The sequence below is a fragment of the Moschus berezovskii genome, chromosome 8, assembly GCF_049115385.1.
Source record: "Moschus berezovskii isolate FMDL1 chromosome 8, NW_MosBer_1.0, whole genome shotgun sequence".
In the NCBI taxonomy this organism is placed as follows: domain Eukaryota; kingdom Metazoa; phylum Chordata; class Mammalia; order Artiodactyla; family Moschidae; genus Moschus; species Moschus berezovskii.
Window position 1 is genome coordinate 64,491,628 of NC_142467.1, and position 17,103 is coordinate 64,508,730.

A 17,103-nucleotide genomic window follows, 5' to 3' on the forward strand; every position below is an offset into this window, starting at 1 on the left:
TTAATAATAGATTTTATCTAACCCAATATATCTAAAATATTAGTATTTCAACATGATTGAAAATTTTTAATTGTTGAAATATTTTTACACTTTTTGTACAAGGTCTTTGAAATTTGGTGTGTATTCTACACTTTTATATGCAGAATCCCTCAATTTAACTGGCCACATTTGGAGTGCTTTTGTGGCTACCATATAGGATAGTGCAGGTATACAGAGTCAAGTTATTAATCTAAGCCTCCTCATGAGGCGGACTTGGAGGTGGGGTGGGGGTGCTAGCAACATCTTGTTGATTTCTACATTGTTTACTATATAACAATGAAGACTACTGCTGCTGCTGCTGCTAAGTCACTTCAGTCGTGTCCGACTCTGTGTGACCCCATAGACGGAAGCCCACCAGGCTCCCCCTTCCCTGGGATTCTCCAGGCAAGAACACTGGAATGGGTTGCCATTTCCTTCTCCAATGTGTGAAAGTGAAAGTGAAGTCGCTCAGTCGTGCCTGACCCTTAGCGACCCCACGGACTACAGCTTACCAGGCTCCTCCACCCATGGGATTTTCTAGGCAAGACAGGAGTCTTTAAAATCCAGTAAGTTATAAAAAAGTAAGAAAAAAAAAAAAGCAAAAACTAAACAGCTGCAGGAGAGGCAGGAAGATCCTGAAACATTCACAGAGACACAAAGGAAAGCAAGTTAATCAGGGAATTAGGAGAACTGGGTTCTAGGTCGTAAGTGGGACCTTCAGAAAACCCTTTCCCATTCCTGGACGTCAGTTTCATTACACTTAGTTTAGAACTGTATGATTACTTATAACCTTCCAGTTCTTAAAATATACAAATGTCAGCCATTATATTTCTCATATATCACCTCCAAGAATCTATCAACAGATGAGAATTCTCTCCTTACACCTGGAGATGATTTATCTGTAATCAGGACAGGTAGCACGAATTCTTGCAGCCTGAGAATTTCCTAACTCTACATCTGCTTCATTTTTGTGCGCTGCTGGCTATCAACATTCCAAGCTCCAAAGAGCTTATTACATTTACACCTGCACCCTGGTTCCTTCCGTGGTCCCCATGGTCACACACACCCTGAGAACCGAAAACAATGAGCCTGACCTTCTCACTCCCCCGCAGGAATGATCTGGTCCGAATGCAAGGAAATCTGGGAGGAGGGGCCGCGGGAGTACGTGCTGCACCTGTGGAACCTTCTGGATTTCGGGATGCTGTCCATCTTCGTGGCCTCCTTCACTGCGAGGTTCATGGCTTTCCTGAAGGCCAGCGAGGCCCAGCTGTACGTGGACCAGCACGTGCAGGATGACACATTACACAACGTCTCGCTTCCGCCGGAAGTGGCCTACTTCACCTACGGTGAGTCTGAAGTTGCGGTGAGGATGAGCCTGCAGGTGTTCTGCTGCTCGTTGATCGGCTTGCTTGCAGGGCGTGGCCAGGAGCTTGGTTGCTCCGCAGTTGGCGGTTTATAACGTCGCTGTGGCCTACTTCGGTCTTTTCTGCTGTCAAAGCAGACACTCCTCACCACCTCCCAAGGAAGTCCTGATCCCTTCCATAAACTAGCAATAGAATGTGGAATTAACAACTATGAGAAATGCATCCATTTGTGTTGGAAAGGATGCATTTGTTTTGGAAAGACTCTTGGAGCCCCCGTGGGATTCTTTCCTTTTTTCTTTTTTTGAAGAAATCTTATTTTTTATGTGGATCCCAGAGTTTTTGCTTCCATATTGGATCCATGTATTCTGTACAAGGATAAGTCTTGCTTTCCCAGTTCAAAAATTATTTTCTCATGCTAAGATATGTTCTTAGAAGATGCCTTAATTCTTTCAAACCACAAGGTCATACAATGTGAGGTACTGGATTGAAGTTTTAGTAATAATAGTAAGAGTTATAGCATTTATCTGGGATCCACTTAGATGTCAGGAACTGTATAGACATTTTATGCTATAAACTTCAGTCCTTGCAACAGCCCCATGGAAAGGTTATTTTTGTTGTTCCTATTTTATTGATGAATAAACAGGTTTTCATGGCATGGTTTATAATGTTCCCAGAAATACAGGATTGCCTTTGATAGCAAGGGATCCTTGTTCAACATGAAATGAAAACAATGCAGAATGGCATAGCCTTTATGTTCCCAGGCTTTGGAGTTAGAGAGACCTGAACGCAAATCCTACTTCTGAGGCTTACTGTAAGGATTTGTTTGCTTAATTTTTCTGACCCTCAATTTTCCTACATGTAAAAGTGGGATAAGGCATATGTCAGGAATTTTGTGCTGAGGGTTAAATAAGATAGTACACATGAAGAATTTTGCACTGTCCCCTGAATTAAATGCTCACTGATAGTTACAGTTATCATCACTACTACCTCTGGGGTCATTTTCTTGTTCAATCATTATATCTTCTGTACTAAAGGAGAAAGATGAGTGGGGGAGAAGAAACAATAGATATGTGTTGTTACCAATTAGCTGGACACTACAGTGGCAGCCACTACATCATGAAAGTTTGAGTGTCAAATGTCCCTGTTATATGAAAGCCACATGGTGCTGTGACCACAAAATCTTGATCCAGTGCAGTAATGATCTGCAGAAGGTTGGCCCCTTAACGTAAAAGTTGAGTTGTTGCCCATATTCAATGTAGATTGAGGTAGGCAGATTATGTTAAATGTAAATGTGGGGAACCCCCCCCCAATTAAGAAATGGAGTCTTGTAGTATTACAAATCATCCCCTCTTCATTTAGCAAATCCAGACATTTTTAAAGCATGGGCTTGTATATTTTCTCCCCTATGCTGCTCAGGGTTCGTTAAGGAAAGATGAGAGAATCTTGATACTACATTGAATACTTTTCTTAGGGCTGTGATTCAAGCCACAGTATTGTTCACTCGTGACTTCTGTTCCTTGTATGGATTGTATTAAAGTCACACCCAGCCCAAAGCTTTGCACTTTATTGCCCTTGCGTTGTGATTCACCCTGTGCCCTTGAAATCTTTTTCATCTCAAAGGCTTGGCTTGTGCCCCAGTTATGGAGGCAGAGTGCCCTCTAGTGGTCATCCAAGCAGTGGTCCCTTCCAACTTCTACAGCACCAAGTAGGCAGGTGTTTTTCAAGTTGCGATGTTTTTTTTCCTAGAAACAGCTGCAAGAGGAAGAAAATCCCTTTGTCTGAATTCTCGAAGTGCAATTTGCTTTTACAACCATCAAAACTCTTAAGATCCAATCAAAGTTGAATCAGTTCATTTCAGTAAATTCGCTCAGTCGTGTCCAACTCTTTGTGACCCCATGGACCGCAGCACATCAGGCCTCCCTGTCCATCACCAACTCCCAGAGTTTACTCAAACTCATATTCATTGAGTTGGTGATGCCATCCAACCATTTCATCCTCTGTCATCCCCTTCTCCTCCCACCTTCAGCCTTTTCCAGCATCAGAGTCTTTTCAAATGAGTCAGTTCTTTGCATCAGGTGGCCAAAGTACTGGAGTTTTAGCTTCAGCATCAGTCCTTCCAATGAATATTCAGGACTGATTTCCTTTTGGATGGACTGGTTGGATCTCCTTGTAGTCCAAGGGACTCTCAAGAGTCTTCTCCAACACCACAGTTCAAAAGCATTAATTCTTTGGCCCTCAGCTTCCTTTATAGTCCAACTCTCACATCCATACATGACCACGGGAAAAACCATAGCTTTAACTAAATGGACCTTTGTTGGCAATGTCATGTCTCTGCTTTTTAATATGCTGTCTAGGTTGGTCATAACTTTGCTTCCAAGGAGCAATTGTCTTTTAATTTCATGGCTGCAGTCACCATCTGCAGTGATTTTGGAGCCCCCCATAATAAAGTCTGTCACTGTTTCCATTGTTTCCCTATCTATTTGCCATGAAGTGATGGGACCAGATGCCATGATCTTAGTTTTCTGAATGTTGAGTTTTAAGCCAAATTTTTCACTCTCCTCTTTCAGTTTCATGAAGAGGCTCCTCAGTTCTTCGCTTTCTGCCATAAGGGTGGTGTCATCTGCATATCTGAGATCATTGATATTTCTCGCAGCAATTTTAATTCCAGCTTGTGCTTCACCCAGTCCAGCATTCCTCATGATATACTCTGCATATAAGTTAAATAAGCAGGGTGACAATATACAGCCTTAATGTACTCCTTTCCCACTTTGGAACCAGTCTGTTGTTCCATATCCAGTTCTAACTGTTGCTTCCTGACCTGCATACAGATTTCCCAGGAGGTAGATCAGGTGGTCTGGCATTCCCATCTCTTGAAGAATTTTACACAGTCAAAGGCTTTGGCATAGTCAATAAAGTAGATGATTTTGAATACTTTTCACTAAAACTTCTGACTGGGTCACTAGGATCTGATAACAGCTAATTATCTTACTTAATAGATAACAGCTATCTTAACAGGTTACAGGAGTGGCTTTTATTATTACAGCTGAGGTTTAAAATAATAAATTATAGGGAGAGATAAAAGTAAAATTCCTTTTGGCATCTGTTTGAAGAATCTAAGGACTATTTCATGCTATCCAAATGTGCTGTTTATCTATAGAGAGGGTAACAGATGTATTGGAAAAATATCATTTGGTCCCCTACTTTTCTTTCTGAGTTATGACCTTGATGAGGACACAAAGTCCATGAATTTATCTATTTCCATTTATAATTTAGAATGCACTACATGAAACTCTGGCAAGTAGAGGCCTGGCTTCCCTTACTAAAGATCTCTTACCACCCTTTATTATTGTAATTGTTTAACAGAGTCTATGCAAATAAAGAACAAAATCCTTCCTCTTCCATCTCCCTCAGGGGCCAAAAATCAGTATGTAATATCCTTACTATTTGCATTTATCTGGCTCTGAAAAGGACCCCATACCCCAAATCCAATCTTTAGAATGGCAATAATAGTACCTACTCTATAGGGCTGTTGTGAAAATTACAGCTAATGTAAGTGTAAGGGCTAATTTAGGTTCCTCTATGTTTCTCCACTTAAGTTTCACTTAGTATTTCTCAACAGGGACGCAATTGACTTGTTCAGCAGGGCAGTTCTCACGGAGCAGGTTTGTCTGGAACTCTGCAGGATATTATCATCCCAATAATACTCCTACTCAGTCACTGTGATGACCGGGGATGCCCCCCAATACATACCATCCTAGGAGGAAGGTGCTACTGTCACTCGAAAATCACTGTTTTGTGTCTTGACACATAGTAGGCAGCTTACTAAAGAAAGCTGCTGCTCTATGCACCATCAGAACTACAATAGGAATACTGTACAGGTTTGCTCTGCTGTAGGAATACAGGCAGGGTGGTGCAGACCCGCACCAGTAACCACAAGCAGAATCTCCCCAGCAAAGGACAGGTCTCAGGACTCTTGCCACGTGGAACAGGGATGCCATAGCAAACCTGGATGACTGGTCACCACTTTTGGGTCCTTAGCTCACCCAAGGAGCAACTCCCAGACACACACTGTCTGGGAAACAAAACCCAGGAGCATCTTCTCAGGCAAGAACCTTCAGATTCCTGGCCCCCGTGTGTGATGTCACTTCAGTCCTGTCTGACTCTTTGTGATCCTATGGACTACAGCACTCCAGGCTCCTCTGTCCATGGGGATTCTCCAGGCAAGGATACTGGAGTAGGTTGTCATGCACTCCTCCAGGGGATCTTCCCTACCCAGGGATCGAATGCATGTCTCCTGTGACTCCTGCATTGCAGCCAAATTCTTTACCGCTGAGCCACCAGGGAAGCCCCTTCCTGGCCGCCAGGTGAGCTCATTTGTTCTGATATTTGGCGAAACTTGTGGTTAGGATTTCATTCAGTCATTTAACAAGTATTTATCAGCACCTGCTGTATGCCAGACCCTTGTCCCCAGGGAGCCCTGGTGGTCTGCAATTTGTTTTCCAGCTAAGCACTTTACATATATGATTTTATTTCATCCTCATCACAGTTCTGTAAGGTTGATGATATTATCCCCAGTTTGCAGATGGGGAAAATGAAACTTACAAGGTTCATTAGACAGCCTCTTCAATAAGTGGTGCTGGGTAAACTGGACAGCTACCTGTCAAAGAATGAAATTAGAACATTCTCTAACACCATACACAAAAATAAACCCGAAATGGATCAAAGACCTAAATGTAAGGCTGGACACCATAAAGAACATTCTTTGACATAAATTATAGCAATATCTTTTTTCGATCCACCTCCTAGAGTAATGAAAATAAAAACATAAGTAAGCAAATGGGACCCAATTCAAATTAAAAGCTTCTGCACAGCAAAGGGAACCATCAACAACATGAAAATACAATCCACAGAATGGGAGCAAATATTTGCAAATAATGCAAATGACAAGGGATTAATCTCCAAAATATACAAAAGCTCATGAAGCTCTATGTCATAAAAACAACCCAATCAAAAACTGGGCAGAAGATCTAAGTAGACAGTTCTCCAGAGAAAAAATACAGATGGCCAAAAAGCACATGAAAAAATGCTCAACATCACTGATTATCAGAGAAATACAAATCAAAACTACAATGAGGTATTACCTCACACCACTCAGAATTTTGTTGTTCAGTCACTCAGTCATGTCCGACTCTTTGCGACCCCATGGACTGCAGCATGCCAGGCTTCCCTGTCCTTCACCATCTCTCAGAGCTTGCTCAAACTCATGTCCATTGAGTCAGTGATGCCATCCAACCATCTCATCCTCTGTCCTCCCCTTCTCCTCCTGCCTTCAATCTTTCCCAGCATCAGCGTCTTTTCCAGTGAGTCGGGTCTTCTGTTCACATCAGGGGGCCAAAGTATTGGAGTTTTTGCTTCAGCCTCAATCCTTCCAATGAATATTCATGATTGATTTCCTTCAGGACTGACTGGATTGATCTCCTTGCAGTCCAAGGGACTCTCAAGAGTCTTCTCCACAGTTCAAAAGCATCAGTTCTTTGGCACTCAGCTTTCTTTATGGTCCAACTCTCACATCCATACAAGACTACTGGAAAACCATAGCTTTGACTAGATGGACCTCTGTTGGCAAAGTAATATCTCTGCTTTATAATATGCTGTCTAGGTTGGTCATAGCTTTTCTTCCAAGGAACAAGTGTCTTTTAATTTCATGGCTGCAGTCACCACCTGCAGTGATTTTGGAGCCCCCCAAAATAAAGTCTCTTACTGTTTCCATGGTTTCCCCATCTTTTTTGGCATGAAGTGATGGGACTGGATGCCACGATCTTAGTTTTTTGAATGTTGAGCTTTAAGCCAGCTTTTTCACTCTCCTCTTTCACCTTTATCAAGAGGGTCTTTAGTTCCTCTTCACCTTCTACCATAAGGGTGGTGTCGTCCTCATATCTGAGGTTATTGATATATATCTCCCTGAAATCTTGATTGCAGCTTGTGCTTCATCCAGCCCAGCATTTCACATGATGTACTCTGCATATAAGTTTAATAAGCAAGGTGACAATATACAATCTTGACATACTCTTTTCCTAATTTGGAACCAGTCCATTGTTCCATGTCTGGTTCTAACTGTTGCTTCTTAACCTGCATACAGGTTACTCAGGAGGCAGGTAAGGTGGTCTGGTACTCCCATCTCTTTAAAGTTTTCCAGTTTGTTGTGATTCACACAGTCAAAGGCTTTAGCATAGTCAATGAAGCAAAAGTAGATGTTTTTCTGGAATTCTCTTGCTTTTTCTATGATCCAAGGAATGTTAGCAATTTGGTCTCTGGTTCCTCTGCCTTTCCTAAATTTAGCTTGAACATCTGGAAGTTCTCGGTTCATGTACTGTTGAAACCTAGCTTGGAGAATTTTGAGCATTACTTTGCTAGCACGTGAAATGAGTGGGATTGTGTGGTAGTTTGAACATTCTTTGACATTGCCTTTCTTTGGGATTCAAATGAAAACTGACCTTTTCCAGTCAGAATGGCCATCATCAAAGGTCTGTAAACAACAAATGCTGGAGAGAGTGTGAAAAAAAGGGAATCCACCTACACTGATAGTGGGATTATAAATTGGTACAATCACTGCTGCTGCTAAGTCACTTCAGTCGTGTCCGACTCTGTGTGACCCCATAGACAGAAGCCCACCAGGCTCCCCCGTCCCTGGGATTCTCCAGGCAAGAACACTGGAGTGGGTTGCCATTTCCTTCTCCAATCACTAACTAGGAATAAAACTACCATATGACCGAACAATCCCACTACTGGGCATATACTCTGAAGATACCATAATTGAAAAAGACACATGTACCCCAGTGTTCACTGCAGCAGTATTTACAATAGCTAAGACATGGAAGCCACCTAAATATCCATCAACAGATGAATGAATAAAGAATTTGTGGTACATATGCAGTAGCATATACAATGGAATATTACTCAGCCATAAAAAGGATGCACTTGAGTCAGTTCTAATGAAGTAGATGAACCTAGAGCCTATTATATCGAGTGAAGTAAGTCAGAAAAACAAATATTGTATATTAATGCATGTATAGGGAATCTAGAAAGATGGCACTGATGAACCTATTTTCAGGGCAGCGATGCAGACACAGACATAGAGAACAGATTTGTGGACACAGTGGGGGAAGGAGCGGGTGGGACAAATTGTGAGAGTAGCATTGAAACATACATGTATCCATGTGCGAGATTAGACAGCCAGTGGAAACTCGCTGTGTGACACAGCGAGCTCAAGTCAGGTGCTCTGTAACAGCCTAGAGCTGGGGGTGGGGTGGGAGGTAGAGAGAGGTTTTCAAGAGGGAGGGGACATATGTATACCTATGACTGATTCATGCTGATATATGGCAGAAACCAACACAATATTGTAATGCGATTATCCTCCAATTAAAAATAAATGTAAAAATTTTTTTTAAACTTAGAACTACCATATGATCCAGCAACCCCACTCCTGGTCACATACACAGAGAAAACCATAATTTGAAAAGATACATGCATCCCAATGTTCATTGCAGCATGATTCACAATAGTCATGACATGGAAGCAACCTAAACACCCACTGACAGAGGAATGAATAAAGAAATTGTGGTACCTATACACAATGGACTGTTGCTGAGCCATAAAAAATGAAATAATGCCATTTACGGCAATACAGATGGATCTAGAGGTTATCATACTAAGTAAGTCAGAGAAAGACAAATATCATATAACATTCATATGTGGTATCTAATTTTTTTAAAGATACAAATCAACTTATTTATAAAATAGAAGCAGACTTACAAATATCAAATACAAACTTATGGTTACCAAAGAGGAGAGGGACAAATCAGGAGCTTGGAATGAAAATATACACACCACCATATATAGGAGAGATGATCTATAGGGACCTACTGTACAGCACAGGGGACTCCACCCAATATTCTGTGATAACCCATATGAGAAAAGAATATGAAAAATATGTATGACTGAATCACTTTGCTGTATACTTGAGACTATCACAACATTATAAATCAATTGGAGAAGGAAATGGCAACCCACTCCAGTGTTCTTGCCTGGAGAATCCCAGGGACGGGGGAGCCTGGTGGGCTTCCATCTATGGGGTCACACAGAGTCGGACACGACTGAAGTGACTTAGCAGCAGCAGCATACTCCAATAAAATTAAAATATTTTAAAAAATTTTAAGTGACAGTAAAAGAGTTCAAAGGAAAAAAAAATGTTAGCCACTGTCTAGAAAGGCCACTTTCCACCCCAGGTCTTCCTGATGACTAGGTCTATGCCCCTCACCACCACACTTCGTGATGGGACAGCGCCCGCTTATAGAGCTCCAACCCTGGGAAGGAAGACAGGCTAGCAAGCAGCGTGGTCAGGGCCATGGCAGGAGAGTACACAGGCTACTGTGGGAGCAGAGAGGCGGACAGGGAGGCTGCCCAGAAGGCCGGGGAGGGAGGGCGCGGGGTGGTGGAGGGGGCACAGAGGACTTCCCAAAAGAGATGACACTAGCAGAGTCTTGAAGGAAGACTGGGGCTGAAGTGAGGGGAGGGTGCTCTAGACAGATGAGCCAGCATATTCCCAGAGGGAGGGTGGCACCTTCAGTGTATGGGGATTAAAGACAAGGGCAGGCAGACAAGCGATGAGGTCAGAGGCCTCTACAGATACCTAACTGGTTTCTCTTCCAGAGTAGATCCTGTGACCCAGTGAGTAACCCAGCTTGTTTTCTTTTAGCCAGGGACAAGTGGTGGCCTTCAGACCCTCAGATCATATCAGAAGGGCTATACGCAATAGCTGTCGTGCTGAGCTTCTCTCGAATCGCATACATCCTGCCAGCCAACGAGAGTTTTGGGCCTCTGCAGATCTCCCTGGGGAGAACTGTGAAAGATATCTTCAAGTTCATGGTCATTTTCATCATGGTATTTGTGGCCTTCATGATTGGGATGTTCAATCTGTACTCCTACTACCGAGGTGCAAAGTACAACCCAGCGTTTACAACGTGAGTATCCCAGAGCCCTCTCCTGAGGAGCACCCCAGCTCCCCAGGCATCCTTGGCAGCCTCTTGCAGGTGGTTCCTTGCAGGAGACTCGGGTTTCCTTGGCATTTCTAAAGGTTAAAGATGACTTTAGTCAAGGGTGGTTTCAAGTTCAGTTTCTGGTATTGGAAGAACAGAAGAGCTATGTTAAACCTTCACTTAAATCTTACATGCCATGTGGCCATGAGCATGTTCCTTAACTTCTTTGAGTATCAGTTTCCTCATCTTTAAAATTAGGCAACTAATAATTCCTGCTTAATAGGGATAGTGTGAGGATTCAATAAGGTGATTTAGCTGCCACATAGTAAAATAAATGGAATTATTACTATTACAATTAGCTTAATCTGTGTTACCTAGAAAGCAAAGCCCTGGGCAAGTCTTGCATGCCAACATTTCACTGGAGAGGAGGAGTTGCAATCCAAATGAAATAAGATAGAAGGAAAAAAGAAAATGGCATGTGGGAGGAGGGAAAGCACATACATGTTGCTGATTGGGCCACCATCTACCAAGACCCACAGCTTGGTCATGATGGACTTCTACAGTGAGACATACAGTACTGCATTGCAGAATAGCCCATCAGGATACAATTAGAGAATTTATCAGCCACATCCTTCCCACCTGCTTTCTCTCATTAGTCAAATTCACTCAACAGGACATTCACAGACCTAATACTTCCAGGTTAGCCCCTGCGGAAGCGATATCCACACAAGTCTGCCCGTGGGCACAACTCCGCAGCTCTCCCTGCCTGGCTGGGCAGACCAGCGCTGTGTACAGGCAGCGAACGAGTTCTGCAGCATCGCACGCCTCAGCAGCACAGAAGGCCGAGGCAGGGGAGGCAAGAGGAGGTGGAGTCAGGCCTGACACTGACCTGAGACAAGGTGCTTGTCAGGCCAACTAACCTCGGGGTCCAGAAGGAGCTGCCGCAGGCAGAGCGAGCAGTGCCTGGCCTCCCCCAACCCCGCCCCCGCCCCGGGGTGGGGACAAAGCTCACCAGGCTGATGTCCACAAAGACCTGGAGCCCCTCCCCTCTGGGGGACGCTGGGTGGTCTCCCGGAGGGTCCTCGGTAGCACTGAGCAGTAGTCTAGTAGAAGAATCTGGCAAATCTGAGTTTACATCCTGGCATGGGCATTTAGTAGCTAATGACCTTAAGCCAGGTCACTTGATTGGTCTGAGCCTCTGTGTCCTCACTGGCAAAATGGAAATAAGGCTCATAAAGATCTCACAATAAGGTTCATAAATACCTTCACAAATCAACAAAGTGGTTCTGTCAAGTGCCTGAAGCCCAGAAGCGTTTCCAGTCCAGGCCCTGCCCCAGGCTCACCTCATCCCAGAATTACTCCCAGCCTTCATGGCTTCCATCCAGAGTCTGGATGGAAGGACAGTCAGGTCTCCAGCCACAAGCACAGCTGCTGGGACCAACAGGGCTAAACTCTTGCTGACATGGGTCCCCAAGAAGACCCAAGGAGGCTGGAAATTTTTTTCCAACCAGTGACAAGGGTGGAGCCACACCATGCAGACTCCCTGAGCAGGTCCCACCTTGCAGTAGGACCTCCACTTGACCCTTCTCCCAGAGAAATCACCCTTCAAGGGAAGGTCCGTGACTTGAAGAACCCAGACCAAGTGCGATGGACCACATGCCCCTCAGCTCTGAATCGCGGACTGCACTGCTCAGCCCAAGTGGAACTGCCTAGAAGGGTGGGTCCCTGGAACTGCTGAAGCACAGAAGCTGTTACTGTCTGAGGCAAAGAATCAGTGTGTGTTCACAGAGAGCCGGGGCCCGGCCCAGTGCTGAGAAAGGTACCCGAGGGTGGCTGGCTGTGTGTCTCAGCCCACTGCACCCTCAGCTCAGACAGACTAAGTTTCAGTCTGACAGTCTGAGCTCCTCTCTGTTGGTTGTGTGGTCCTGGGCAAGTGCTTCATTCCCTACCCCACCCTGGCCCCAGGGCATTCATGTCCCCAGCTCTGAAATGATAACATCAAGATGGCCATCTTCACAGGATTGTTGTAAGGATCCAGAATGAAGAAATTGAATATAGTGCTTGGCATATAACGAGCCCTCAGTCACTGATAATAGTGGAGATGGTGGATAAGAAGGAGGAGGGCGTAGATGAGAGGGCACAGGCTGAGCTACATCAAGGACACCTGGGTACTGACTTCCTAGGACCCTTTCTGAACAGGGACCTAGCCTACCGGCTATTCACCAGATCAGGCCAAACACATTAGTGAGTCAGGTGGAATACTTTATAGCACTTCCAACACTGGGGGATGAGCTGCTGAAGGGGTGAAATAAGCTTGAATCACCCAAAAGCAAATTTTGCTCTGGATCTGCTAGAGGCAAAGCTAACTGTATGCACCCAGGGTGGGATGCACTGTTTTCTGACATCAAGTCAAGACGTCAGTCAATAACACAAGGGCTCTGACCCTCTGTGGTCAGGCCCTGATGTTCTTCCTGTGTTTTCAGTCTAGGATGACACCTTGTACACAGCATTGCTCACTAAATCCTTCATAAACAAACATGAGGGAACCCACAGGAGAAAGCAAGACAAATTCAAAGCAGTAGAGTAAGCAATCAACTGGGAACGTGAGCATGAGTACCTCCGTCTCCTTTCTCCTTCCCTGGGTGTTTTGTGCAATCCCCTTTGCTCCCCCTGCAAGGAAACTGTACTGTTGGCCCACGGTTCCTCCAAAAGTCACTATCATGACACCTGGGACATGAACAAGGTCATAACTTAAGAGGAGGGTTGTGAGTGAAAGTCACTCGGTCATGTCCGACTCTTTAAGACCCCATGGACTCTACAGTCCATGGGATTCTCCAGGCCAGAATACTGGAGTGGGTAGCCTTTCCCTTCTCCAGGGGATCTTCCCAATCCAGGAATCCAACTGGGGTCTCCTGCATTGTAGGCGGATTCTTTACCAGCTGAGCCAGGGAAGCCCAAGAATACTGGAGTGGGTAGCCTATCCCTTCTCCAGAGGATCTTCCCAACGCAGGGATCAAACCAGGGTCTCCTGAATTGCAGGCGGATTCTTTACCAACTGAGCTATCAGGGAAGGTCCAAGACTAGGGCTGATGGGGCCACAATCCTCAGCTGGACATACACAGCCAATCTAGGGAGGGAGTCTTTGGCATCAGGAAAAGTCATGGGGAAAGGTGAAAGCAGGAGGAGGGGCCAAAGCACTTGGCTTGTCCCAGGTGCTGCGAACTGAATAGAGATTCTGTCGACATGACAGAACCAAGCAAAAAGGATCCAGGCCCTCCGGGATGGGCAAGGGAGAGGAAAAGGCATGGCAGCGGCAAGCATAGTGAAGAAAGGACAGGATATTTATTGCCTTGGCAGCCCCTAAAAGGGGCTGTGAAGCTGTGAATAGGGTTTGATTGAACAGGGAAACAGTCAATAGAGCAGTGAAGTGAAGAGGAAAGAATGGATTTTTGTAAATGTCATCTCTTACCTTTTGACTGCTCTCTGGAGCATATCACACACACCCCACCCCGCAACCCAAGATCTTCTTGATATGCAAAAAGCCACATGAGGATAAAGGATTCTCATGATTTAGGGGACTCAGAGCTACTCTGAGTGCCTGCAAGACTGAAAATAAAGTTGAATGACTCCCTTGGTGAATGGTTCATAGCAGCTCGTACCCAGGCCACTCTGCCCAGCTCAGAATCCTCCCTTTGGCCTGCCCCCAGGGGCCCTCTGTCTGTGGACTTCAGAGCTTTAGGGTAGGATGGATCCTCTCATCTGATTTTATAGTCAGAAGACTCAACCCTACAAAAGGGAAATTTGGGCTGAAGCACACTGCAGGTACCCTACCCCTATCTTTGTGCCTGTAACCCCACCCCAGCCATGTTCAAGGGTTAGCTTGGGTCCCTAAGGGCTGTTCAGGAGTCCACTTTGGAAGTCAGTCGTTAGGAAGCAACAGAGCACTGTCCCATAAGCTACCTCTTCACCTTGGTGTGTGGGCCCAGGACAGCTCATAAGAGCCAGTCCCACTCGAATCCCACTGAGTTACACGTACACGCGTATGCGTTCAGTCGTGTCCAGCTCTTGGCGACCCCATGGACTATAGTCCACCAGGCTCCTCTGTCCATGGGATTCCCCAAGCAAGAATACTGAAGTGGGTATCCATTCCCCTCTCCATGGGATCTTCCCAACCCTGGGATCAAACCCAGATCTCCTGGTTGCAGGCAGATTCTCTACTGTCTGAACCACCAGCAAAGCCCTTGTTGAACTAACTGAGAGTCTTACTGAGAGAATTTCAAGCCCTATGAAGTCAGAATAGGTAGCCAGATCCCAGCAGAGAGCATGGTCAGCAGTCAAATGCTAGGAGCAGTTCCCAACCTTCCTGCTTCCTTTACCTTCAGAACCAAAAGTCTGCTTATGTTTCACAGTGGCTCCAGTGTCAGGGGCTGGCATTCAGGGAGGTGCAAGAACAGGGGCATGTGTGCATAGGCCATTGGATAGTGAGCTGGGCTTGTCTGCCCATGGCAGACAGGCACCTGCTGGCAGCTCACTGTCTCTAAGTCATTTCTGTTAGATACTGCAAACGGCCAAAGAGGAGGAGGAGAAGGTGTGCAGACCAACTTTATGCTCTCAGAGTATGAAACCTAAGTGTCCTGAGACAAGGGTAAGGAAGTGGAAGTGGAATCGCCTGGAAATGCATTTTCTTTCAAAAAGTCTTAAAGTTCTCAATTCCAACTGTTAGAAATTGTGTTCTTATTGGGAACATATCTTTGATGTTATCATAGAAATCAGTAGACACATAGGATTTGCTTTCTGGAGTTTTGTTTTGCAGCCCCCTTTGTTGGAATGCACATATTCCCTAAGGCAAAGCTTTTCTGCTTAGAGATCATATGGAAACCCTGGGATCCAGTGCTCCAGTTACAGTGTTGGAAAAGTGAAGTCGCTCAGTCGTGTCCGACTCTCTGCGACCCCGTGGACTGTAGCCCACCAGGCTCCTCCGTCCATGGGATTCTCCAGGAAGAATACTGGAGTGGGTTGCCTTTTCCTTCTCCAGGGGATCTTCCCGACCCAGGGATCGAACCCAGGTCTCCCGCATTGCGGGCAGACGCTTTAACCTCTGAGCCACCAGGGAAGCCCCTACAGTTGGAAAAAGAGAGACAAAAATCCTTGGCTCACTAAAGACATACAGCTGGATGAGAATGCCAAGGGAAAGGGTGGGCTTCCCTATATTCCAACTGGTGACTGTGGTAGGATAGGTACCCAAAGAAGAATAGAAGGAGCTGGGGGCAATGAGGGGACCCAGAGCAGAGAAGTGAAGGGCTCTCTAACATGACCCAGGATGGGCTTCTGGTCTTCCCTTTGGGTGAACTTGGCCTCCCCCACTTAGTTTTGATTGGAGATTAAATGTAGGCCCTGACCCTCAAAAGGGATCCCAGCCGATCTTTTCTACAGGCTGTCGTGGAGGCAACTTCATAGCATAGCTGGGCTGAGACATTTCTAATCAAAAAATACCTCTCCTAAGGTTATTCTGTTTCTGAGGAATCATTTTAACAAAAAGAACTTCAGCAGTGCTGGGCAAAATTAGAAGCTTCTGTTTTCTATCATAGTCATGGAAAGCTTCCATACTCTATGTACAGAAACTCATATGCATGCCAGGGGCAGAAGGCACTGAGTCAGCTCCAGCCACCTCAACAGGGCTGCAGGAAGGCCAGCTCCTCCCTCCAGTGAGCCAGGAGGTGAGCCCTGGGGCTGAGGAAGAGGCTCCCTGAGACTCTGCCCATACATACCACACCCCAGGGCCACTGTACCACCCTGCTGCTGAACATGACAAACACGTGATCTGCCCTCTCATTTAATCCACACAACAATGGAATAACAAGAAACTAACACTACCAAGAAACTAAGGCTCAATGAGATGGACTTGCCCAAGACCACAGAACCAAGAAGAGGATTTGGACCCAGATCTGCATGGCTTTAGGCCTGTCTTCCACATTTTGACCTAAAATTCCCCACTCCCACAACCAGGGCCTGTGCTCCAGGGACAAGCTAAGTGTCTTTAAAAGTTGGGTCACTTTCCTATGACACTAAATACTAAAGAATGGCATATTAAATTCAGATTTTTATTGTCCTTAGGAGCTTGATGAATCTACATATCTCCACTCTCAATAAGCAGCCTGTGATTGTCCCTGGGTAAAGCATGTTTCTGTTCCAAACTGTGCTCATTCATTTGACAAATGTTATGGAGCAGCTACTCCATGCCAAGTTCTGTGTTTGGCCCTGAGGTTATAAAGATTAATAATATAATCTTCCCATCCTTGAGGAACTCATAGACAAGTAGGGAATTTCAACAAAGGGTGGGGGCATCAGCTATCTACACCATGTGATCAAAGGGTACTCGGGCAGCCCAGTGAAGAGGAATCACTGAAATCTGCCTGGCAGGGTCAGGGAAGGCTTCATGGAGGGGGTGACCCTAAACAGAGGATCATGGAGGCCTGTTTAAGATAAAGGAGCTGAGCACTTTTTTTAAGTGGAGAAAGCAGCTGCCTTATTCCCCTGATTTGGATTTGTCCAGATGTTTCAATGCCTCATAATATATGAGAATTTTCTTAACAATAGCAAAAGCCGTTTCCAGTGGCAAGGTCTGAGGAAGGGACAACAAATAGCACGTTGGGCCACAAGAGGTGGCCAGAAGAAGCCCCTGAAGC

The 17,103-nt window shown here is 45.3% G+C and overlaps 1 protein-coding gene across 1 annotated transcript in view; it reads left to right on the plus strand.

The window, feature by feature from the left end:
• The window catches only part of TRPC7 (transient receptor potential cation channel subfamily C member 7), a 143,943-nt gene that overhangs the window by 100,505 nt on the left and 26,335 nt on the right, over window positions 1–17,103 (plus strand). The window contains exons 5-6 of the mRNA XM_055430349.2: window positions 1,131–1,364; window positions 10,138–10,402. Of these exons, the coding sequence (XP_055286324.2) occupies window positions 1,131–1,364; window positions 10,138–10,402 (499 nt within the window). The remainder of the gene's footprint in view (window positions 1–1,130; window positions 1,365–10,137; window positions 10,403–17,103) is intronic.